The sequence below is a fragment of the Chiloscyllium plagiosum genome, unplaced genomic scaffold, assembly GCF_037043375.1.
Source record: "Chiloscyllium plagiosum isolate Xiang-an unplaced genomic scaffold, Cpla_swu_hap1 HiC_scaffold_4, whole genome shotgun sequence".
Lineage (NCBI taxonomy): Eukaryota > Metazoa > Chordata > Chondrichthyes > Orectolobiformes > Hemiscylliidae > Chiloscyllium > Chiloscyllium plagiosum.
In genome coordinates this window covers 108,313,974-108,341,333 of record NW_028270142.1, presented here as the reverse complement: position 1 = coordinate 108,341,333, position 27,360 = coordinate 108,313,974, and the positions used below count along the sequence as shown (strand labels likewise).

The 27,360-nt window shown below is 42.8% G+C and overlaps 1 protein-coding gene and 1 non-coding gene across 3 annotated transcripts in view; both read left to right on the top strand.

The window, feature by feature from the left end:
• LOC122547880 (uncharacterized) overlaps positions 1–27,360 on the top strand; it is a 121,580-nt gene that overhangs the window by 23,518 nt on the left and 70,702 nt on the right. For both annotated transcript variants that reach the window (XM_087986569.1, XM_087986570.1), the window contains exon 2: positions 5,195–6,455. In XM_087986569.1, coding sequence (XP_087842695.1) covers positions 5,195–6,455 — 1,261 coding nt within the window. The remainder of the gene's footprint in view (positions 1–5,194; positions 6,456–27,360) is intronic.
• trnaa-agc (transfer RNA alanine (anticodon AGC)) lies at positions 18,880–18,952 on the top strand. Its single transcript has one exon. It is a non-coding gene; the product is annotated as a tRNA-Ala (tRNA).

The following is a 27,360-nucleotide window of genomic DNA, read 5'->3' as shown; positions in this document are numbered from 1 at the left end:
GGAAACCAAAGTCACCTCTGCTGCTGCCACCATGAGTCCGTGCTGCTGGGCCTATTCAAGTCCAAGCTGGGCCTGCTTGCGTCCACACTAGGCTCACTTGCCACTGCCAAAGCCATAAAAAAAAAAGAGAAGCGAAAAAGAAAAAAAAGGAGAAAAGAGGAAAACAACAACAACAACAACAAGAAATGAAACAAAAAGAAATGTTGGTGGAGCGAGCGAGCCCTGGGCTCAGAAGATCTACTCCACTGCCATTTTACTGTAAGATGATAAAGAACAAAGAAGAACAAAGAACATTTACAGTCCAGGAGCAGGCCATTCGGCCCTCTAAGCCTGTGCCGATCCAAATCCACTGTCTAAACCTATCCCTTAATTCCTAAGGATCTGTATCCCTCTGCTCCCCATCGACTCATGCATCTGTCCAGATGCACCTTAAATGAATCCACCATGCCTGCCTTTACTACCTCTGCTGGCAATGCATTCCAGGAACCTACCACTCTCTGTGTAAAGCGCTTGCCACGTATATCCCCCTTTAAAATTTTCTCCTCTCACCTTGAACGTGTGACACCTTGTGTTTGAATCCCTCACCCAGGGAAACAGCTGATCTCTATCCACCCTGTCTATACCCTTCATGATTTTGTAGACATCAATCAGGTCACCCCTCAATCTCCTTTTTTCTAATGAAAACAATCCTAACCTACTCAACCTCTCTTCATAGCTAGCACCTTCCATACCAGGTAACATCCTCGTAAACCTTCTCTGCACCCTCTCCAAAGCGTCACATCCTTTTGGTAATGTGGCTACCAGAACTGTACACAGTATTCTAAATGCGGCCGAACCAATGTCTTGTACAATTTTAACATGACCTGCCTGCTCTTATACTCAATATCCTGTCCGATGAAGGCAAGCATATTATATGCTTTCTTGACCACACTATCCACGTGTGCGGCCACCTTCAGGGTACAATGGACCTGAACTCCCAGATCTCTCTGCTCATCAACTTTTCCCAAGGCTCTTCCATTTACAGTATTGTTCACTCTAGAATTAGATCTTCCAAAATGGATCACTTCACATTTTCTGAATTGAACTCCATCTGCCACTTCTCCGACCAACTCTCCAGTCTATCTATATCCTCCTGTATTCTCTGACAGTCCCCTATGCTTTCTGCTACTCCACCAATCTTCATATCATCTGCAAACTTACTGATCATACCAACAATGCCCTCTTCCAGATCATTTATGTATATTACAAATAACAGTGGCCCCAACACTGACCCCTGTGGAACACTACTGGTCACCTTTCTCCATTTTGAGAAACTCCCTTCAACTACTACTCTGTCTCCTGTTGCTCAACCAGTTCTTTATCTACCTAGCTAGAATACTCTGCACACCATTTGACTTCACTTTCTCCATTAGTTTACCAGGAGAACTTTATCAAATGCCTTACTAAAGTCCATGTATATGACATCTACAGCCCTTCCTTTATTTATCAACTTGGTTACTTCCTCAAAGAACTCTATTAAGTTGGTAAGGCATGATCTCCCCCGCACAAACCCATGTTGCCTATCACTGATAAGCCCATTCTTTTCCAAATATTAATAGATCCTTTCTCTCAGTACCTTCCTACCACTGATGCCAGGCTTCTGGTCCGTAGTTACCTGGAATATACCTACTTGAACAGGGAGATAATGTTAGCAACTTTTCAGTCCTCCGGCACTTCACCTGTGTTTAAGGATGCTACAAAGATATTTGTCAGGACCCCAGCTATTTCCTCTCTCACCTCCCTCAGTAACCTGGGATAGATCCCATCCGGTCCTGGGGATTTGTCCATCTTAATAACCTCTCGCCTACCCAACACATCTTCCCTACTTATGTCAACGTGATCCAGACTAATCAAACTTCTATCTCTAATCTCAACATTCACAATGTTCCTCTCCTCAGTGAACACTGATGCAAAGTAATCATTCAGAATCTCACCCAATTTCTCAGGTTCGACAAACAGCCTTCCTTCCTTATCCTTTAGTGGACCAATCCTTTTTCTAGTTACCCTATTGCTTCTTATATATGAATAAAAGGTCGTGGGATTCTCCTTGATTCTGCTCGCTGAAGTTATTTCATGACCCCTTTTAGCCCACTTGATTCCTCGTTTAAGGTCTCCTGATATTCCTCGAAAGCCTGTTCTGTTCTTAGCTGCCTGGACCTTATGTATGCTTCCTTTTTCCTTTGGCTAGTCACACAATTTCTCCTGTCATTCACAGTTCACAAATCTTGCCTTTCCTATCCCTTGTTTTCAAAAGGACTTACCTGTCCTGCACAATCTTCAACCTATCTTTGAGAGCTTCCCACATATCAAATGTGGACTTCCCTTCAAATAGCTGCCCCCAATACACATTTCCCAGCTTCTGCCGAATTTTGATATAATTGGTCTTGGCCCAGTTAAGTACTCTTCCCTTTGGATCACTGTCATCTTTGGCAGAAATGGGTACTGCGGATGCTGGAGATTAGAGTCCAGATTAGAGCGGTACTGGAAAGCACAGCAGGTCAGGCAGTATCCAAGGAGCAGGAAAATCGACGTTTTGGGCAAAAGCCCTTTATCAGGAAGGGCTAATGGAATCAGGAATGTCCCTGATGAAGGGCTTTTGCCCGAAATGTCAATTTTCCTCCTCCTTGGATGCTGCCTGACCTGCTGTGCTCTTCCAGCACCACTCTAATCTTGACCCCACTCTCATCTTTGTCTATGAGTATTCTAAAACTTACAGAGTTGTGGTCACTATTCCCAAAGACATCCCCTATTGCAACTTCGATCACCTGGCCTGGCTCATTCCCCAACACCAGGTCTCATATGGCCCCTTCCCTAGTTGGACTATTGATATATTGCTGAAAATGTGTTGCTGGAAAAGCGCAGCAGGTCAGGAAGCATCCAGGGAACAGGAGAATCGACGTTTCGGGCATAAGCCCTTCTCCTCAAAGATTTCATCCTATTGATATATTGCTCTAGAAAACTTCCCTGGATGCTCCTTACAAATTCTGCCCCATCCAGACTTCTGACAATAAGTGTATCCCAGTCAATGTTGGGAAAATTAAAATCTCCCATGATGGGATGATGTTCCTCTACCTCCTTTAGAATTGTATCCCTTATTTTATCTTGTGTTTCAATGTTTTCTATTTCAATAGCACAAGTCCACAGGGTTTGATGAAATGTTCCTTTTCAATCTCAAGACATTTTGTTTCTCAATCTCCTTTCTCCACACTGTTTCACTACCTCTCAAGATGTTTAGTACACTAATTACATAGTCTCTTAGTTACTGGTTAGGGACAACAATTTGCTGTGGGAGAAAATAACAAGCTATTTTCAGGCTTCAGATCATTTTACTGCAGAGAGGTAGAGTCTCAAAACTTGCTCTTCCAGCAATTAGGAGGTTCATCCCGCTATTATAATCAACCAAGCTGTTCACTTGCCCAGCAAAATCGGAGACCTGCTGTCATCCACAACTGGTTACATCCACAATCTGTTACAGGCTAATTCTCAATGTAGGCACCCCGGTATTGTGCTGTTTTATCTCACCTACTCCACTGCTTGCAAACCATCAGTGCAAACAAAGCTTGCATTATTATCAATTACTTGTTTTTAAAAGTGCAGTAATTCTTCTCTCTGTCCCTCGGTGATAAAATAGTCCTTTTACCATTTTACTTCATAACAGAAACACAGAAAAAGTGGTCAGTACGAGTGTCTTAAAAATGTTCCTGTGTCTTTAAAGCCACTTTAAAAAAATCCAAGTATCTCTTCAGTCTTTTCTAAATGAATCACTGCCCAAAATACTTTAAACAGGAATCCTAAAAAAATGAATTATTAATGAAGCATCTTCATAACAACACAATGTCGCTATATACAACTCCAGTGTTCAGTCTGAGTTGGTTAAATAAATTTGTAATGTTCAGTGTGATGATATTCAGATGTGGTGTATATTTTGAGTTTTATACTAATGTAGTGTACAGATGCAGACTGTAGTTTGGTATTGTATTAGGGCTTATATTCACATCTATGCAGCTATTAATACAATTTGTCCAATATATATCGATATATATGTCGTACAAATGATAGATATAAAAGTGCCCATTGTACCCATACTCACCTCCTGCCTCCCAAATCCAATCTACCATTTGCAAGGTGCAACTCGGAATGTGATGGAAAACTCCCCACTTACCTGGATGAGTGCAGCTCCAACAAAACTCAAGAAGCTTGATGCCATCCAGGACAAAATAACCGGCTTGACTGGTACCACATCTGCAAACCTCCCTCCATCACCGATACTCAGTAGTAGCAGTTTGTGTTATTTATTAGATGTATGGCAGAAATTCACAAAACACCTTCCAAAACCATGACCACTTTTATCTAGAAGAATAAGGACAGTAGATACATGGGTACTGCCTGCAAGTTCTCCTCCAAGCCACTCACCTGAGTTGAAGATATATTGCCATTCCTTCACTGTCACTGGGCTAAAATTCTGGAATTCCCTCCGTAAGGGTAATAAGGGTTACAAACAGCAAATGGACTGCAGTGGTTCAAGGAGGCAGCTCACCACCACCTCCTCAAGGGCAACTAAAGGCAGGCAATAAATGCCATCTCATGAATGAATTTACAAAAATATATAGGATTAATTCACATATTATCCAAGAAAACATTGTTTGTCAATATAAAGTATAACTTGTGTATATTAATGCTTACAATCTCTTAAATGTGATTAGTCATTTACAAGTATATGTGCATTTTAGTAAGATGTATACAGGTACTAACATAGAATGATCATTCTAAACATTAGTTCAGTTCAATTCTATATAGATGATGACTAGCCTGTTGAATGACTTCAATAATTTCCACTTACATTTCAGATTTTCAGCATTCACGGTACATTGATTTTGTTGTGCAGCATGTTTCTTATGGACAAATGTTATGTTCTCTATAATCAACTCATATAATTGCATCAGTAAGGTAGTCATCAGAAACTATTAAACAAAATTTCCCTCATACTTAAACTTTATGCACATAAATATTTTTGTTGTGCATACTCTTGTGTTCTGGTGTATTGTATTACCTATTTATTATTTATGGATACATTGTGTAAATTTTATACACATTTACTCAATGACATCATGTTATGCATCCTACCTCATTCCCAATTTGCTCTGCTCTATTTCAGGAAAAGATGATACAGCATCTGCCTTCCCCACTGAGGATACTGCTTCTGCTGTGCTAACCATCGAGAATTCCTCATCTCTCACCCATTCCCAATTCTCAGAGGCTCAGACAGCTTCTCCTATATCTCCCCACAAGGATTCCCCTAATGTTCCCATTGTCCCCAGCCAGTCTGCTTGGTCAACATCAGGTGACCTCTCCCAAAGTCTAGCAGATGCTTTTGTGAAGAGCTCCATGGTAGAGCAGACCCAGAGGGAGGGACTAGATGATGGAACTGGAAGTGGACAGGTGAGTTGGGAGCAGGGAGCAAATGGCAGCCACTTTATGTCAGAGGTTCAGGGCGGCTTAAGGGTAACCTCGCCACCTCTGACAACTGATTTGGATCAGGAGTTTGGGGGTTGCCTTGGCTGCCAAGGAGCTGAGCAGAAACTGGAGGAGGAGCCACCCAGCCTGACAAGCCCATCCACTCAGCAAGTTGCAATCCCTAGCCTAGACCCAATAAAAGGGGTAGAGGGAAGTGGAGAGACTTTTGGATCGACAGGAAGTACTACTGCATTCAAAGAGAAGCAGGACATGAAGTTGAGCATGTCTGAAGTGGCCACCAATATCACAACCCAAGGAGCAGAAGTGAGCACAGATTACACCCGGGCAGACCCCCTGGGTATCACCCCTGCCCTTGAGCCCTTGACAACACATGAACCCTCTCAGGTGCCTACAGACTACAATTATGACTCTAACAATAATACAACTATTGGCTCTTTTGACAAATTTCCCATCATTGAAGCTCCAGACATTCCCATGACATCATCCAACATAGAGTCCACAGAAGATTATTTGCCTGACCTACCTGCCTTGACAATTGGTCCTGATGTCAGTATCTCAGATATCAAAATGACCACGTTATATTATTGGGAAGAAGTGTCTATTGAGCTGGAGGATGAGAATGAGCTCAGGCTGACCACAGTCTCTCCTAAGGTACAGACCATGTTGACGAAAGAAGAAGCCACAAACATACAGACTGTGCCCAATCAGGACTTCCAATCAGAATCTTTCCTGAAGGAAAATGCCTTCACGGGCTCCTCTGACTTAGAAAGCAGACACGATGCTAGCCTGTCACCTCCTGTTCTTGGAGAAAATGGGAGTGAATGCAAACTGGGATATGTGAAGCAGAATAAGTCTTGCAAGTCCATTTGTGACATGGTCCCAAGCTACTGCTACAATGGTGGACAGTGTTATGTCATGGATAATGTTGGAGCTATTTGCAGGTAAGCAATTTTATTTGTGGGTTAGATTTGAATTAGTCCAACATCAATAAATGCAATCTTTGTGAGTCTCACATCATAACTTTCAGATGAAGAAGACCTACTTTATTAATACCAGTCCTATTTCCTTTTCACTGCAGTATTCACATTCACCCCAGCAGGCTTGGTTCAGCTTGAGCAGAAAGGGTGACACTTCGAACAAAACAGTATATTCTGAAAGGTTGGCCAAATTTCTGCACTCAAACCATGGAGTGGGGCCTTGAAACAGTCATCAGCTGACCCACTTGCACTCATTCAAGGCTCAGTTCTGAATATTACTGGTTGGAAAACAGATGGTAGTGGGTCAGCTGAGCGTTCTACACCATGTCCTGTTTTCCTTTCCTGGTGCCTGTTTTCACCAATTAGGTACAGTTCAAATTGACCCCTTGTTTCCAGTTGTCAGCAAAAATTGATGTTGGCTTTGCACACAAGCTTACTCCCTACATCAGTTGTTACGATGGAGAGGCAATGAGGGACTGTTTCACATTCCTCACCCCTCTATCCAGATAAGCTCAGTTCCTGAACCTCTGGTTCATTACTTCTTGGATCCCAATCACTGTGATGGTGTATTACTTGAGTGTGTTACCCAGAATGCATTTATTAGGTGTAACCGAAAGGAGAGCTTGTTTGGCATACTATGTTACACAAAACATAAGACAGTAAGTATTAACCTATTCGATTACTCAGACTTTTCTAAACTTTCCCTGAAATGACTTGCAATTTGCTCCCACAATTCTTCACATGTACGGTAGCTCTGGATCAGATTGGAATAGTTTGTCCATCACTGGTTACCTACGAATGTAAGAAAATCCACAGTATGGCTCCTCAGTCTCATTGCAGCCAGTTTGCAAAGATTACCCACAAAGATTATTTCATGAGACATGTAAGTCTCCTCATCCATCTCTAATAAAAATAAATGTCTTGCAATAATGTTGATATGTTGCTAACCCTTAGAGCACCTTAATAGAGGATAGAAATCTACTGTTTCATATATACATACAACATGCATGAACCGTTTTAAAGACTGAATTTGTTCTATCTGAAGGTGTGTGTTGGGTGGGAGTGCCTCAACAGGAGAGAAGAAAGAAAATATTGATGGAATTGCTGTATCTGGATTGGGAATATTCAATAGACAAGCTTTCGGACAAGTGTAGAGAGACTTTAACCATAAACATCACCTGTGTTTTGAAACACAAACAGAAAGCGCTGCAGAAACTCAGCAGAGTCTGGCAGCTTCTGTGGAGAGAAAAGCAGAGTTAGCTCTTCAATTGCATTTATGCCAGTTGCATTGTGGGGTACATGGAACATTCCTTGTTCCATTCCTGCTCAGGGCCCTTCCACAACTCTTTCTCGAGTACATCCATGACATGATTAGTGCTCATGATTTGGAGATGCCGGTGTTGGACTGGGGTGTACAAAGTTAAAAATCACACAACACCAGTTATAGTCCAACAGGTTTAATTGGAAGCACACTCCGAAAGCTAGTGTGCTTCCAATTAAACCTGTTGGACTATAATCTGGTGTTGTGTGATTTTTAACTATGATTAGTGCTGCTTCTCTCTCTCATCTGGAATTGTGAAACATTTATCAATTTGTTTCAAATTTCCATCCTTCCATCACCTTGACCTGGTTCACCTCTGACTCCTCCTTTCTCTTCCTCGACATCGCTGTTTCTATTTCTGAGGGGTTGGCTGGCCTCCAACATATATCAATATATTTGGAGTTTAATACAGATAAATGCAAGGTGTTGCATTTTCGTAAGACAAACCAGGGCATGACTTACACAGTTAATGGTAGGGCCCCAGGTAGTGTTGACAGACAGAAACGCTTAGGGGTGCATTTGCATCAATCCCTGAAAGTTCCCTCACAGCTAGACAAGGTGATGAAGAAGGTGTGTGGCACGCTTGTTGCATTGGTCAGAGCATTGAGTTCAGGAGTTGGGACATCAAGTTACAAGACAATGGTAAGGACACATTTGGAGTACTGCATGCAATTCTGGTCACCCTCTGAGAAAAAGGATGTTATTAAACTGGAAAATGTGCAAAAAAAGGTTTACAAAGATGTTATCAAGACTGGAAAGTTTGAGTTACCAGGTGAAGCTGGACAGGCTGGGACTTTTTTCTTGCTGGAGTATAGGAGGTTGAGGGATGACTTTATAGAGGTTTATAAAATCATAAGGGGCATGGATAGGGTGAATAGCCAACGCCTTTTCCCCAGGGTAGGCTAGAGAGCATACGTTTAAGGAGAGATGGGAAAGATTTAAAACAGACCTGAGGGGCAACTTTTTCACATAGAAGATGGTGCATAAGAAGCTGCCAGAGGAAGCAATACAGGCAGGTAAAATTACACCAGGTATAAGACATTTGGACAGGTACATGGATAGGAAAGATTTAGAGGGATATGGGCCAAACACAGGCAAATGGAACTGGCTCAGTTTAGGAAATCTGGTCGGCATGGACAAGTTGGGTTGAAGGGTCTATTTCCAATTTGTATGACTCTATGACACTACAAACCCACCAACTCCCACAGTTACCTTGATGATACATCCTGACACCCAGCTTCCTATACGGACTCCATTCTATTCTCCCAGTTTTTCCATCTTCATTACATCTGTGCTGACGATGCCCCCTTAAACAGGGGGTCTCAGACATGTCCACCCTATTCTATAACTGAGCATTCTGTGCTATCGTGGTTGACCATGCCTTTAGCTGTATATGACCCATTTTCCACACTTTTACCCTCGCCTCTTTCATTTCCTCCTACAACAACCTTGTTCTCACTTTCCACCTCACTTTCTGTATTTCCAAAGATCATAAGCTGCCATTTCCACCATCTCCAACAGGATGCCTCCACCAGATACATATTCCCCTCATCTCCCTTGTCAGCATTCGGCAGGAACCATTCCCTCCAGACACACTACTCCAATCCTCGTCTACTCCCAACACCATTCCATGCCACAACAGCACCTTCCCATGATACAACACTTGCCCATTTACTTCCTCCCTTCTCACTGTTCAAGGCCCCGGACATATCTTCAAGGTGAAACAGTGATTTATCTGCACTGCACTTGATCTAATTTCCTGTATTTGCTGCTCACAATGTAGTCTCCTCTACACTGGGGAGACAAAGCGCACACTGGGTCACCTTTGGCAAAAACCTATGGTCTGTCCATAAAAGTGATGCTGAACCCCCAGCTGCCTGCAACTTCAACATGTTCTCAGGCCAACATTTCTGCCTTAGGTCTGCTACAGTGCATCAGTGAGGCTCAACATAAACTGGAGGAACAGCACTTCATCTTCCATGTTTGTACCTTACAGCCTTCAGGACTCAATAACGAGTTTAACAATTTCAGAATGTGATCACCCTCCTCCATGTTCATTATCCCCCTCAACCCCCATACAACCTGTTCTGTATAGGTGGTTCCCAGCACATCCAACCCATTTTTAACTATTCACAATTCCTGTTAGCATGCATTCAACATTAATCTCTCTCCCAGCTTATCATCAGCAACTCCTTTGTCTGCTTTGACTTTGTTTTTTTTTCCTCTCTCTGTCTCTGGACACTCCCCACCCTTCTTCCTCCTCCACCACCACCTTCAGCATAAATACCATCGTTTCCCAGCTGCTTTCAGGACTGACTAAGTGTCACTGGACTTGAAACATTAACTCTGCTTTTCTCTCTGCAGATGCTGCTGGACTTGCTGAGTTTCTCCAGCACTTTCTGTTTGTGTTTCAAATATTCTTTATTTTGTTTTAATCCGTGTTCTGCCTGACGTGGGAATGACGTGTTGTCAGCCCGGTATGGGCATAATTAGGATGTGCCGATGTTGGACTGGGGTGTACCAAGTTAAAAATCACACAACACCAGGTTACAGTCCAACAGGTTTAACTGGAAGTACTAGCTTTTGGAGTGCTGCTCCTTCATCAACCACCTGATGAAAGAGCAGCGCTCTGAAAGCTAGTGCTTCCAAATAAGCCTGTTGGTATGGACATCTTAATGTAAATGATTAGATTAGATTTGATTCCCTACAGTGTGGAAACAGGCCATTTGGCCCAACAAGTCCACACCAACCCTCTGAACATTATCCCACCCAGACCCATTCTCCTATATTGTATCCCCTGACTAACACACCTAGCAGTGGGCAATTTACCTGGTCTGCACATCTTTGGATTGTGGGAGGAAACTAGAACACTCAGCTGAAACCTGCACAGATACAGGGAGAATGTGCAAACTCCACACAGACAGTGGCCTGAGGCTGGAATCAAACCCAGGTCCCTGGTGCTGTGAGTCAGCAGTGTTAACCATTGTGTCACTGTGCTGCCCATCTACAAAGTCAATTTTCCACATCCTGAAAAGCTTTAACCATTTATAGAGCAGGGTTAATAAAAAAGCATCTATTTATTAACATCAAAAGAGTGTACAGGCAAGTTGTGAGCTTGACATTGGTTGGAAAGAGGTTGTTGAATGAAATCATACAGGATGTGCATATAACCAATGATTAACACTGCCTAGCATTATTACCAGGAATGTAGGACTGATTTAAGTAACCAAATGTTATCTTCAGAGATTGTCGGATGTGTATAGATCGGTTCACGATGTAAGCCCTAAATTCCAGAAAAAGTGTTCAATAATGTAACACACTGGTAACGTCCCTACTTTGGTCTGGGAGGTCTGGGTTCAAGCTCACCTGCTTCAAAGATGTGTAATAATATCTCTGAACAGGTTGATTCGAAAAACTGGTTATGTAAAATGTGGTATGGGCAGTTATTAGACTAGAAACATTCAGATCTAATTGGATTGTGGGGCAGTTATTATAATGGGATGTTGTAGCTCTGGATGTAAGCTTGCTCGCTGAGCTGGAAGGTTTATTTTCAGACATTTCGTCACCATACTAGATAACATATCAGAATGTTATAGCTCTGGATGTGTAGCTATCTAAAATCATAGAAGGAGTGACGTGTTCTGAAACATCAGGAGATTTAGTTAAATTGAGGTTCCATTTGACTATTTTTAGATGGCCATAATTTCCAATAGTTATCTACCTGGAAGGGACTTCAGCAGAATCACTCATAACTTCATAGGATATACCAAGATGCATGCAGATATGGGTTAGCAGTTAAAACCATTCAAATCAGTTAAAGGCTGAATTAGATAGTTTAAGGAGTAGATTTATGCGTAACTTAATCTAAAGAAGTGCAGTGTCATTGACACTTTGAGGTGAGAAAACTCCCGGAATGATGATATAAATATAGTGTATCATAAAATCCTCACAATGTGGAAGCAGGCCATTCTGCCCATCAGGTCTACATGAACCGTCCAAAGAGCATCTTACCCAGACCCACCCTATCCCTGTAACCTTGCATTTCCCATGTCTAATCCACCTAGTCTGCACATTTTCTGGATACTATGGGAAATTTAGCATGGCCAATCCACTGAACCTGTACATCTTTGGACTGTGGGAGGAAACCGAAGCATCCAGAGGAAACCCAGGCAGACATGGGGAGAATGTGCAAACGCCACACAGACAGTCACCCAAGGGTGAAATTGAACCTAGGGAGTGTAAATCGATAAGTGTAAATTGACTAAAAGTGTACAAAAAAAATGAGACTTGTGGGAAAGCAAAAGTTTTATGTTGATCTGTGTAAAACACTGAATACAAAATAGTAATGATTATGTTTAGGCTATGGGATGCTGAGGGACATTTGAACTTAAAGTGCTGGGGCAAATGTTCTCACTGTCTTTGGCACTCACTTTGCTGAAACTCAAAGACACACAGCTAAACAGATGAACAGAAATTGTAAGGGCAGGAGTAGGCCAGTTATCCCTTTGAACTTTCTTCATGTTCAATAAAACATGGCTGATCTCTTATCTCAACTCCACCTTCTCATATTATCCCTACGTTTCTTAATTCCATTAGTTCCCAAAGATCTCACAACCTCAAACTTGGATATATTCAGTAACTGTGTATGCAAAGCTTTCTAAGATGGAAAATTCCAAAGATACCCAAATTATTGAGTAAAAGACTTTTCCTCTCAGTCCTAAGTTGCTGACCACTCATTCTGAAACTGTGACTTGGTGTTCTAGGTGCCCTGGCGAAGAAACCTTCTCAGCACCTAGCCTGCCAAACCCTTTAAGAATATTGTGCTTCAATTAGATTACCTTTCATTCTTCTTAACTTCAGGGAATATCAACTTAATCTACTCAATCTCTCCTCCTGGGATAATGCCACCTTCCAGAACATTTTAGGCTAGTTAAATTTTGTCTGCTCTCACTGAATGAAAACCTGCACCAGGAGCACGTAAGTGAAAAGTTATTTAATTGCGACCAATTATGACCCTTTGCACGTGATGAAATATGGGGAATGTGTCAAGACAGGTTGACGACGGTCAAGCAGTGGATGCAGTGTATGTGGACTTCAGCAAGGCGTTTGATAGGGTTCCCCATGGAAGGCTCATTCATAAAGTCAAGATGTATGGGATACAGGGAGATTTGGCTATCTGGATTCAGAATTGGTTGGCTGACAGAAGGCAGAGAGTGGTTGTAGATGGAAAGTATTCTGCCTGGAGGATAGTGTTGAGTGGAGTCCCACAGGGCTCTGTTCTTGGGCCTCTGCTCTTTGTAGTTTTTATAAATGACTTGGATGAGGATGTTGAGGGATGGGTTAGTAAATTTGCAGATGAAGCAAAGGTTGGAGGTGTCATCGATAGTATAGAGGGCTACTGTAGGCTGCAGCGTGACATAGACAGGTTGCAGAGCTGGGCTGAGAAATGGCAGATGGAGTTCAACCTGGATAAATGCGAAGTGATGCATTTTGGAAGGTCAAACTCGAATGCTGAATATAGGATTAAAGTCAGGATTCTTGGCAGTGTGGAGGAACAGAGGGATCTGGGTGTGCAAATGCATAGATCCCTCGAAGTTGCCACCCAAGTGGATAGGGTTGTCAAGATAGCATATGGTGTTTTGGCTTTCATTGACAGGGGGATCGAGTTTAAGAGCTGCGAGGTTTTGCTGCAGCTCTACAAGTTCATGGTGAGACTACACTTGGAATATTGTGTCCAGTTCTGGTCCCCCTACTATAGGAAATATACACAGGCTTTGGAGAGGGTGCAAAGAAGGTTTACCACGATGCTGCCTGGACTGGAGGGCTTGCCTTATGAAGAAAGGTTCAATAAGCTTGGACTTTTCTCTCTGGAGAGAAGGAGGAAGAGAGGAGACCTGATCGAGGTTTACAAAATTATGAGAGGAATAGATAGAGTCAATAGTCAGAGACTTTTCCCCAGGGCAGGATTGATTGGTACGAGGAGTCATAGTTTGAAGATATTAGGAGGAAGGTATAAAGGAGACATCAGAGGTAGGTTCTTTACGCAGAGAGTTATGAATGCATGGAATGCATTGCCAGCTGTGGTGGTAGAAGCAGAGTCATTGGGGACATTTAAGCAACTGCTGGACATGCACATGGATAGCAGTGAGTTGAGGGGTGCGTAGGTTAAGTTACTATATTTTACATTAAGATTAAATCTCTGCACAACATCATCGGCCAAAGGGCCTGTTCTGTGCGTTTCCATGTTCTATGTTCTATGTGTCAATGGAGATATAGAAGATGGGTGGCCAGGTTGATGTGTGGTGAGAGGATTGGAGCAATCTGGATTATCAGATGCAGCAGGCTGATGAATTTTTGTGAGATTATAGATTTTATCAAATTTGGTTATGTTATTTCTTTAGTGTCCTCATCAGTCTCATCACCCCCATTGACCGTATAATCAAAAACCTGCAGCTTGAAAACCATTTGAATGGAAATTAATAAATTAACAAAAATAAAACCAGTTTCTACATATTCAAGTAAATGTGAAACTGTAATAGTGTGATTCCAAGGTTTTGATCTGTTGCCAGATTTGCTAAAATATTGGTATGTTAAATTACATTTTGATTCCTTTTCTTGAGATGAACCCCACCTACCTACATTTTCACCATCACCTCCTTCCCACTAGAACTCCAAACTGATTTGTGACTCTGATCAATTTCACTGATGACTTCAGTGCTCTGCAAGTAATTATGCCACAGCTTGGTTACATTTTGGGTAACAACAGTTCTCCTTCTGCCCCTCATGTTCTCATTTTGAACTTCAATACCATAGGATCTGAACCACTCACCACACACAACAAATTTCTCTGAACAAGTTTGTGATGCTTTTTCATACTCTGAGGAATCTATTCAATGATTAATGCTTTTTCTGTACAAGATGCCTCCATTCCCTGTCATCCTGCTTGTTGCAGCATATGAGGTGGCATGAGTGGCTGAACATAGATTGATCCACAAATTTGGATCTTGATGGTGTTCCACTTTATTGAGTGTTGTGTACATACCCCACTGTATGTGGAGGTGATACATCCACAACATTGTGAACGATTTAAATCCACTATGCCCTGCAATCTCTCTCTGTTTCTCTATTGCTGTCTCACCTTGCTTTTTTTTTGTTGTCCTAAAGCTCCTTGAACTAGTTTGACCATTCAAAGAACTCATGATTGATCGGTGATCTAGCCACTTTGCCCCATTAAGTTGCTTCACAAAAATCTATCAATCTCAGAGCTATAGTTGACAACTGATCAGCATCTTGATCAAAATTTCAAAGTTCCACCATACTAATAGATGTACTTCCTAATTTCACTCTTGAAAGTTCTGTCATAGTCATACAGCATGGAAACAAGGCCCTTTGGCTCAACATGTCTATGCCGACCAAGTTTCCTAAATTAAGTTAATCCCATTTACCTGCGTTTGGCCCAAATACCTTTAAATCTCTCCTATCCATGTACTTGCCCAAATGTCTTTTAAATGTTGTAATTGTACCCACTCTACCACTTCTTCTAGTAGCTTGTTTTATATACGCACCACCCTCTGCGTGAAAATGTCACCCCTCAGGTCCCTTTTAAATCTTTCCCCTCTCACCTTAAACCTATGCCCTCTAGTTTTGAATTCACCACCCAATTGGGAAAAGACCTTGGCTATTCAACTCATCTATGCCCCTCATGATTTTATAAATTCTGTATGGTCACCCCTCACCCTCCTACTCTCCAGGGAAAAAAAGTCTCAGCCTATCCAGTCTCTCCTTATAACTCAACCTTTCCCGTCTCAGTAACATCCTTTTAAATCATTTTTGTACACTTTCCAGTTTAATAACATTCTTTCTATAGCAGGGCAAACAGAATTGTAGGTAAAAACTACTACTACCTGGTCAGGTCAACACCCCCCCCCCCTACAACCCACCCTCCCATCCTGGCACCTTCCCCTGCCACCCCAGGAATTGCAAAACCTGCACCCACACCTCCTCCCTCACCTCCATCCAAGGCCCTAAAGGAGCCTTCCATATCCATCAAAGTTTTACCTGCACATCCACCAATATCATTTATTGTATCCGTTGCTCCCGATGCGGTCTCCTCTACATTGGGGAGACTGGACGCCTCCTAGCAGAGTGCTTTAGGGAACATCTCTGGGACACCCGCACCAATCAACCACACCGCCCTGTGGCCCAACATTTCAACTCCCCCTCCCACTCTGCTGAGGACATGGAGGTCCTGGGCCTCTTTCACCACCACTCCCTCACCACCAGATGCCTGGAGGAACACTTCAACCCCAGGGCATCAATGTGGACTTCAACAGTTTCCTCATTTCCTCTTCCCCCACCTCACCCCCGTTCCAAACTTCCAGCTCAGCATTGTCCCCATGACTTGTCCTACCTGCCTATCTTCTTTTCCACCTATCCACTCCATCCTCCCCCCCGCCCCCGACCTATCACCTTCATCCCTGTAACATTAGATTACTTACAGTGTGGAAACAGGCCCTTCGGCCCAACAAGTCCACACCGACCCGCCGAAGCACACCCACCCAGACCCATTCCCCTACATTTACCCCTGCACCTAACACTACAGGCAATTTAGCGTGGCCAATTCACCTGACCTGCACATTTTTGGAGTGTGGGAGGAAACCGGAGCACCCGGAGGAAACCCACGCAGACACGGGGAGAATGTGCAAACTCCACACAGTCGGTCGCCTGAGGCGGGAATTGAACCCGGATCTCTGGCACTGTGAGGCAGCAGTGCTAACCACTGTGCCACCGTGCCGCCCAGGATTCCTGAAGAAGGGCTTATGCCCAAAACGTCGATTCTCCTCTTCCTTGGATGCTGCCTGACCTGCGCTTTTCCAGCAACACATTTTCAGCTCTGATCTCCAGCATCTGCAGTCCTCACTTTCTCCTCGAAGCACTTTCTCGGACCCAATTATTAACTATGTAAGTCCTGCTATAGATTGTCTTACCAAAATGCAACACCTCACATTTATCTGAATTAAACTTCACCGGCCATTCCTCAGCCTATTGGCCTATTTGATGAAGGTCCCATTGTACTGTTGGATAACCTTCTTCATTGTAAATTATGCCAACAATTTTGGTGTCATCCGCAAACCTACTAACCATGCCTCCTATATTCTCATCCAAATCGTTTATATAAATGATTAGATTACATTACAGTGTGGAAACAGGCCCCTCGGCCCAACAAGTCCACACCGACCCGCCGAAGCACACCCACCCAGACCCATTCCCCTACATTTACCCCTGCACCTAACACTACAGGCAATTTAGCGTGGCCAATTCACCTGACCTGCACATTTTTGGAGTGTGGGAGGAAACCGGAGCACCCGGAGGAAACCCACGCAGACACGGGGAGAATGTGCAAACTCCACACAGTCGGTCGCCTGAGGCGGGAATTGAACCCGGATCTCTGGCACTGTGAGGCAGCAGTGCTAACCACTGTGCCACCGTGCCGCCCAGGATTCCTGAAGAAGGGCTTATGCCCAAAACGTCGATTCTCCTCTTCCTTGGATGCTGCCTGACCTGCGCTTTTCCAGCAACACATTTTCAGCTCTGATCTCCAGCATCTGCAGTCCTCACTTTCTCCTCGAAGCACTTTCTCGGACCCAATTATTAACTATGTAAGTCCTGCTATAGATTGTCTTACCAAAATGCAACACCTCACATTTATCTGAATTAAACTTCACCGGCCATTCCTCAGCCTATTGGCCTATTTGATGAAGGTCCCATTGTACTGTTGGATAACCTTCTTCATTGTAAATTATGCCAACAATTTTGGTGTCATCCGCAAACCTACTAACCATGCCTCCTATATTCTCATCCAAATCGTTTATATAAATGATTAGATTACATTACAGTGTGGAAACAGGCCCCTCGGCCCAACAAGTCCACACCGACCCACCGAAGCGAAATCCACCCATACCCCTACACTTACCCCTTACCTAACACTACGGGCAATTTAGCATGGCCAATTCACCTGACCCTGCACATCTTTTGGACTGTGGGAGGAAACCGGAGCACCCGGAGGAAACCCACGCAGACACAGGGAGAACGTGCAAACTCCACACAGTCAGTCGCCTGAGGCGGGAATTGAACCCAGGTCTCCGGCGCTGTGAGGCATCAGTGCTAACCACTGTGCCACCATGCCGCCCACAATGATGAACAACCAGTGAACCCTGCACCTATTCTTATGGCACGCTGCTGATCACAGGCCTCTCGTCTAAAAAATAACCCTCAGTCTTCTACTGTCAAGCCAATTTTGTATACAATTGACTAGCTCTCCCTGCATCTCATGTGATCTAACCTTGCTAACCAATCTCCCATGCAGAACTTCGTCGGTGTGCCACTTCCACAGTTGCACAAGTTGAACAGCAACGCATCCGAGCAGGTCAGCACTAAGGAAAGGCCCTACCAGTCAGACAGGGCTCGCGGGTGCTGCTTCAGACGAGTGGCGGTTGCTATTTGCATCTCGGCCTGCTTGGCGTGTATCTGAAAGCAGCACTTTGCGGAACCTGACCGCATGGCTGCAGCTCACGAGGATGAAGGAGAAGCCCTCTTTTTTTGTCTGGTAACAGCCCCCAGTGTTCTCTTTCTCCAAAATACACCTTCTTCTTCTTCAGAGAATTCTGCCTGTTGGTGTGCTGTGACGTCTGCAGTTGCAAACCACGAGCAGCAGGGAGCCCTCTGGAGGAACACAACATCCACGCAGTCAGTCAGCACTCACTTGAAAGTGTCGCAAGTCTCCAATCAGTCAGACAGCGCTCTCGAGTGCTACCTCACACTTGTTGTGACTGCTCATGCCGATCGGTTCCTTTGGATTCTGGAATCTCAGAGCGTCTTGCTGGCGATTCTTTCGGCGGCACCGTGTTTTCCAGAAGACTTCGCGCACGTGCTGCTGCTGCTCGGATGTGCCGATAGTCGCATCGCGTTGTTCGGCTGAATACAGCGTACAATCTCGAGAGGAAATCGCCTGCTGCTCTCAGCTCATCGTTCCGAAGCACCATGGGGCTAAGGCGAGTGCCTAGCGTAGGGGAATTAGCTCAAATGGTAGAGCGCTCGCTTAGCATGCGAGAGGTAGTGGGATCGATGCCCACATTCTCCACAATGCTTTTCCTGGGGACACGTTTGGGACGCAAGCAGTGTGAACTCGCGTGAACCCTGCATGTGGCTCCAGTCTTTGCTGCTGCACAGATGGCACGATGGTGAGTTTACAAAATGCTGCGCAGAACAAAAAGTTGAGCACGTGTCGCCCAGATGTTAAACCTTGCAGCAGTACGTTTGCTCTGGTGTGGTCAGCTCAAATCAGGCGTGAAGCCGTCCAAAGCAAATATTCTTGCCTACAGAGAGAAAGAAAACACACACGGTGGCAAAAGCCACAGTCTTGCCTTCTCTAAGGATTGAACTCAGGACCTTCAGATTATGAGACTGACGCACTGCCTCCTACGCTAAGAAGGCCAGCCGACAGCCGAGTGGCATACCGGGTGCCCAAAAAGGCCGGTTTTCAAGGTGCTGCGAGCCACAGAACAAGCCTTGTCAGTAAGCTGCAGCTCAAGTGAGGCCAGGATATCGGCTTTCAATCCACAATCACGTACGTCGCCCGTTACATGCTGGGCTCCGGCCCGTGCAGAGACACGGCCCACTCGCGGTGCCGCAGAGCCATGGCGTCAGGAGGTCGGCAAAGCCCGGTATGTCTTGCTCTTGGCAGCCAACATTCGGCCTCTTTGTCTCGATGGCTCCGCTACTGGAGAGCCATGCCACAGCGCACTAAGATCCTTTGCTCAGCAAGAAGGGAGGTGCTTCCGTTTACCAAAGAGCCTAAGAAAATGAGGGTTTGGTTAAGAAAAAGAAGGAAGCACATGTCAGGTATAGACAGGATAGATCGAGTGAATCCTTACCAGAGTATAAAGACAGTCGGGAAATCAGGAGGGCAAAAAGGGTCTTTCTAAAGTCCATGTGGACAATGTCTACCACTCTGCCTTTGTCTATCTTCTTTATTACCTCTTCAAAACACTTAATCAAGTTTGTGAGACATGATTTCCCAAGCACAAAGCCATGCTGATTATTCTATTCAGTCCTGCCTTTCCAAATGTCTCAAAATGTTTGGTTAAGCCCCAGACCAAAACTCCACAACCAGCAGAATAATTTCTTTATCTTCCCTCAAGAGACGAGCTATGGTCCAGTACATGCCATCTGTGTCAGAGTCCAAGTCAGAGGAACTGGACCTGTGATGAAAATGTCGCAGGGGAAGCTACCTGAGAAAGACCAGGCCTCCATCCCCAGATATAAGGGCGAGACATGTAGTGATTTGAACCAGGTGGATCTTATTGACTTGGGGGTTCTTACCCTGGGTCAGTCAGAGAGCACTGGCTGACATATAAACAGAGGATGACAGTGTGTGGTGCTGGAAAAGCACAGCAGGTCATGCAGCACCTGAGGAGCAGGAGAATTGATGTTGCAGGCAGGTGTTTCTATGTCCCCCTGTCAATCTTCCTTCCCACCTATCCGCTCCACCCTCCCCTCTGACCTATCACCATTACCCCCCACCTCCATCCCCCTACTATACTCTCAGCTACCTTCTCCCCAGCCCCACCCCCCTCCCATTTATCTCTCCACCCCCAACGCTCCCAGCCTCATTCCTGATGAAGGGCTTTTACCCGAAACGTTGATTCCCCTACTCCTCGGATGCTGCATGACCTGCTGTGCTTTTCCAGCACCACACACTCTCGACTCTGATCTCCAGCATCGGCAGTCCTCACTTTCTCCTATATAAACAGAGGATTCAGAGTCTCCTCACTTCAGTGACTGACTCTGAGCTGTCTGTCCACAGACAGTGTACCATGCACATATAGATAAAGAGTGACTCAATGACAGGATACTGCCCTCTGTGCAGTTGTTTCAACCTTTATTTCACCTTCTCCAAAGCCTCCATACCCTTCCTGTAGTGTGGTGACCAGAACTGCACACAATACTTAAAATGTGGCTTAACCAAATTCTTATGCGACTGCCATATGACTTGCCAATTTTGATACTCAATGCCCCAAATGACAAAGGTAGCCATTTTGTATTCCTTCTTTACCACCTTATCCATTATGTTGCAATTTTCAGGGAGCTATTGACTTGCACCTCAAGATCCCTCCATATACCAATGTTTCTAAGTGCTATCTGTGCCACTAGTTCTGATAGATCTTTTTTGGAAGATGAAAAATTGAAATGTTGCTCTTGAACATGTCAATTCATCATCCAGCATCAAAGTCAAATTTGTTTATCAGTTGATTCGGTGGATTAATTAGCTGCCTGAACAACTTCAGTTAAAGATTCCTCAATGAGCTCAGATTGGTTGCATTGCTCATCCTTGACCTCAGTAATTCCATCTCGATAACTTTGTTGATGTCATCTTTATGAATCTTCTCCAGTGATGATTGGAATAGAAACATCTCCATCAATTCTGTGAAGTTGTAGATTTGCTTCCTTTTGACAGTTTGAAACAATCTCTTTTGCCAACACAAGTAATGTCAAGAAAATTCTCTCTTTCTGGGTTCCACCTTGAGTCTAGGAAGCCCAATGAAATCTTCTACTGGTTGTCCCTTGAATATTTGAATTATATCAGTGCCTGGACAGTTAATCTCTTGGAATTTGTTGAACTCCTCTGCTGCCTGTAAAATATTGAAGTCAAGATATACATATAGGCTCAAAAGTAAAAATTGTTGATTGTAATTATGTACATGTTCAACTCTCATGCTTTGTGTTATAATATTACTTTTAGCATATCTTTACTTTTAAGAAGTATTCTACCTGGAGCATGTATTTTCATCTCTGTAACTTCTGTTTCTTCATCTATGGTATTTGACCTGATAGGACAGTTATACTCTCCCCATATCAAGCTAAAAATCAGTGTGATGTCCAATGACATAAATTAATTCTGTGGACCTTGAGTCAGTTGAGTCACCAATTTTCATTTGGGATTCTTCTGGGATTTTGTTTAATAGTGAAGGTTCTGTCACATTGACAAATTTCTATGAGTAAACATTTGGCTTTTTGCTGCTCTGAAGCTGATTCGACCTTCTGCACATCTCCTCAAAATGACCTATTGTTCTATATATGTAGAATTCTTTTATCATAGTTGGGCATTGCTTTTGGCTGTGAAGACTTTTCATTCTGCAGCACTGACGCTGACTGAGTAGAAGTTGTTTGATCTACTTTGAGTTAGCTTATCACATGTGTCACATTTTATAAAGTGGATGGATTCTGTTGCTCTCCTGTGTTAAGGTTGCCATTTTCTCTCAAACATCTTCCTGGTTTCTGCTTCCAGTACAATTTACATCACTTTCTCCAAAGTCAAATATTTGGATTGTAATAAATTTGACAATGATTTCATTACTAATTTCAGGAATTCAGTCCCTTTTAAATTCTGATTTTCAAGCCCCACTGCTGCAACGTTCTACTAATATAGAGAGGTAATTAATTAAATTGTCTATGAATTTTCCTGGATGCTGAAACCTTCCGCTACATGTTGCTTTTCCAATCTGTTCTCAGTTTGAAATAATTATGAAATGCTTTTGGAACTTCTTCAAGTAAGTCTTTTGTTATATTTTGGTGATTTATAATGGCCTTCTTTGTATGTCGAAACAAATATCATTACATATTTTCTTGTGCAGTTGAGGATTAATATTTAATTTCAAAACACTTGTGTTTTATTCTAAGATGTCCAGTCTCATATTCTTGTTTGACCCATCTTTGGCATTACGTCTTCAATACAGCATTGTTTCTCCTGCTATTGTTTTGTAGTGTTACTATTTTTTTAATACTTGAAAGTTCTTTTAAATATGCACATTCTCAATGCCATTTGTAATCAGCTGTTTTTAAGATATTAATTTTGTGGTATCTCAATCCTGTTTTAATTTGCTTGTTTTAAAGCTTCTTCAAGCCTTTAAACTCATATTGTAGCAATGCAGTGTGCTTTTCCTTGCTTACAAACTTGCAAACTCTATTATAGCAATGCTGGATTATTTTCTTACAAAAAATCTTAATTTTGTATTATGACAATGATGTAGTTATTTTTTCTTACATTATTTAAAATTTAATAGCAGCACATATACCAGTACTGCTTGCTGGTGTTTTTGCTGCCCTTTTTGTAATCCAAGTTGTGATTTCCCACTTTCAGTGGACAAGATGGAAGTTTCCTGCCTTCTGCAATCTGGACTGAGTTTTCCCACGTCTTCATGGGCAACTGGATGCATTACTGCCTTTCACAATCTAAGAGACAATGCACGTCCCTGTCTCTGAGTTTTCTATTAAACTTCTGTGGCTGTGGTCTGAATCAATCTTCCTGCCAAATCTTGTTTAAATTATGTATCTCCTGATGTTACCACAGTCCTAAAGTCCTTCTGACGTCTTCACTCAAACATTGGGTTCTAAATCTTTTATATTATCCTCCTGTCAAATTAAATGTGCCATACAATATTCCAATGTTGTGGGTTCAGTCAATATTAATTTAAAAGACCTTGACTTAGCTACTGAGCCATGCATGTTCGCTCAGTATGACAGTTACACCTGCTGTGAATGGTAAGTGTTCCTTGTTACCTTCCCAGCCTGGCCCTTTGCCCTGTTAATTTAAAGTGTTTTTTTCTTGTCTGCAGAGACCTTTAACTTTAATCCTGGAGCTCTGAAATGGTTGCTTCCCAGCCAAACCTCGAATCGGAACTGCCCTTACAGATCCTTCTTCTCTAAGGACTCTGTAACTGCCAAGTGTGAGTAGTTGTTTTGCTATCTCACTAGCTGACACTGTCCTTCCTTTGCCTCTAACCAGCTCTGAGGCTAGAGAACTGCTTTTACCCTGCCTTTCTTTCCACAACTCCGCTTCTCTCCTCAAATGCTTACAACTGCTGACTGACTGACAATTCTTAAAATAGTACTGTCCTTAAAGTGAAAAACTCACTGATCCTCTGATCATTATTTTTCTCCTGGTTTGAATGGATTTTTTTCACCATTCTTATCTTGAAGTATTTATGTAATGGTCCTGTCACTGATCACAATCTCATATTTTTACAGAGCCAAAACTTGCTCAACCTTCTGCTAGCTGAGGTAGAGTTCACCATTCCTCCTTCCTATGGTATATGTAAAGACCTGTTTAGTTAACTTGATATGTTATAGAAAACCTTGAGATTCTCCTTAATCTTACTCACCAGTGTTTCTCATGCCCCCTTTTTGCTCTCCTACTTGCTTTCTTAAGTTCTGTTTTACTTCATTAGGGCCTCCATTGATTTACTCCCTTTGTATCTGTTAAAAGCCATTATTTTCCTTTTTATTCAGTCCTGAATATTCCTCAGCATCCAGGGTTCTCTGGGCTTGTTACTTGTACATGCCACCCTAAGTGGTGTCATCAATTCCTTTTTGAATGCTGACCACCATTGTGCTGCAGATTTGCCTACAAGTAGCTATTTCCAGTCTACTTTGGCCAGATCCTGCCTTATTTTAATAAAATCTGCCTAACACCAATTTAAAATCCTTTATTGCAGGTAATTTTCTCCTTTACGATAACAAACCCTTAAAACATACAATGTTGTGGTCATTGTGACTAAAATGCAACTCCAATACGACTTTGAACACTAGTCCGGCTTTGTTACCCAGAATTAGATTCACGACTGCACTGCCCATTATTGGGCTTTCTACATGTTGAAATAAAAAGCTCTCTTGAATGCAATTCAAGAAATCTGTCTCATCTAAACCATTTACACTATGACTATCCCAATTCATGTTGGGGAAGTTGAAATCCTCTAATATAATTACTCTTTATTATTGTTTTTGGACACCTCAGTAACTTGTGTTCCTTTATTGCCCACAGATTGTTTGAGAGCCTCTAATACACTCGCAGCAATGTGACTACTCCCATTTTTATTTCCAAACTCTAGCCATAAAACGTCATTTGAAGAGCCTTCCAAGATATCAGCCCTCCTTAGGGTAGTAACTGACTCCTTCATTAATAATACTTCCTCCTCTTTTACACTTTCTCCTGCCATGCCTGAAGATTCTATACCCCACAGTGTCGAGCTGCCAGTCCTGCTCATCCCTCAACTACATCTCTGTCCTGACAACCGTATTGCAATTCCACATTCAATCCATGTCCTAACTCATCTGTCATACCTAGTATTAACAGCCATCTATTCTCACCTTAATCTCTTGAATCTGGATGAATTCCCTTTGCCTTGGTTCCTTTACTAAAGTATGCTGTGCTCCTATTGTATTAACACTCTGTGTCCCCTCCCCATTTCAAATTCCTCCCAAGAGTACCAGCGAATCCACCCATAAGCACGTTAGTTCTATTCTGATTCAGGTGCGGATTGTCCCTCTTCCCCAGGAAAGGTCCCAGTGATCTGGAATCTAAAACCCTTCCTCCTGCATCAACTCTTGAGGTACACATTCATACTCCCGATTGTCCTTGCAAAGTGGTGAATGTGGTCTTCAATCCCACAATCTCTTATGTGCTAAGTTAGCACTTTAATATTTAAATTAATTCCCTCACTTATTTGCCTTTACTAGTCAAGGCATTGAATGCAAGAGCAAGGAGGTTATGATGGAGCTGTATATGACACTAGTTAAGTGATAGCTGGACTGGAGGCTGGTTAGCTCTGTTGGTAGGAGGCTGGTTTGTGGTGCAGAATGATACCAGCAGTGTGGGTTCAATTTCCATACCAGCTGAGATTCTCATGAAGGCCTCACCTTTTCAACCTCAAACCTCACCTAAGGCATGGCGACCCACAGGTCAAACTGTCTCTCTCTAATGATAATGATTTTAGCTTTTTGCTGTTGTGTGAATTTCTTGTCACCACACTATAGGAAGGATGTGATTGCACTCGAGAGGAAGCAGAAGCGATTCAATAGGAAGCTGCCTAGCCTGAAACAATTCCGCTATGAAGAATGACTAAATAGAGTGGAATTGTTTTCTCTTAAAGCAGAGAACACTGACGGGGGGATAAGTTTGAGATATCTAAAATGTAGATAGGGAGAACCTTTTTTCTTTGTAGACAGGTCAAAAAACAGGGACATAGTAAAGTGCTGGAGGTTGAGAGAAGATTTGAGGAAATTGTTTATCGCCCAGATGGTTGTAGGTATTTGTAACTCACAAAAAGTAAGGAGAATGGGTAGGTACTCAAATCACCAGAATGTGTCCAGTGGTGTCCCAGAAGGCTCTGTGTTTGGGCCTTTGTTGTTAACATGATTTATTAATGATTTGGATAATGTATTGCAAGTCGTATACGCATGTTTGCTGATGACACAAAGTTATGCAGCATTGTAGACAGTGTAGATGATAGCATAAAATTACAAAGACATATTGATAGAATAGGTGAATGTCAAAACTGTGACAGGTGGAGTTCAATGTAAGCAAGTGTGAGGTTATGTATTTGGACCTGTGAAGGATAGATCAGGGTACCTTCTCAGACGGTATGAAGTTAAATGCAGTGGATGTCTGAAGAGACTTGGGGTTCAGATGCATAAGTATTTAAAATTCCATGAACAGGTGCTGTAAACAATCAAGAAAGCTAATGAAATGTTGGACTTTACATCTGGAGGACTGGGGTATAAAGATGCAGAAGCTTTGCTGCAGTTATATAAAACCCTGGTAAAACAGAGTACTGTGAGCAGATCTGGCACCACACCTTAGGATATATTGGCCTTGGAGAGAGTACAATGTAGATTTACAAGAATGATATCTGAGTTCAAGAGTTGTGATAAGGAGAAATTATATGAATTTGGACAGTTAAGTGGTGAGCTGATCAAAGTATTCAAGATATTAACAGGAAAAAACAGGGTAGACAAAGATAAACTATTCCCATGGTTGGAGATTCTAGCGCAAGGGGCATACTCTGAGAATTAGGGCCAGACCATTCAGGAGATATCCTAGGAAGCATTTCTGCACATGAAGGGTGGTAGATGTTCGGAACTCTCTTCCACAAATAGCAGTGGAACCTTGATCAGTTGTTAATTTTAAATCCAAGATAGCTAACTTTTTAAAATGCAAAGGTACTGAGGGATATGGGCCAAAGGAGTTAAGCCACAGATCAGCCATGATCTCATGGAATGGTAAAATGAGCTTGAGGGCCTACTCCTTCTCCTTTTTCCCATGTTCCTGTGACATCATTTGTCTCATCCTGCCAATCAAAGTCCCTGTTAATTATTCTGATTCTCACACTCCTGCCACTTGTTCAATTTCCAAACCAAGTCAATAATTTACCTTCAATTTCATGAAACTCTGTTTCAAATAATAGTGTCTTGTGAGAAGATTTATCAAACATGTTCTGAAAATCCATGAAACTATTCTCATTAGCTGACGGCACAAGGACTAAGGAACACATATAATTTCTGAGAAAAGGATGCAGGCATAATATGAAGAAGACCTTTGAACTTGTTCAACATGATTTATGCTTTATTGTCGCAGGTACTCAAGTATAGAAGTACAGTGAAAAGGTACAATGTCGCCACACACAGTGTCATCTTCGGTATGAAGGTGCCAAG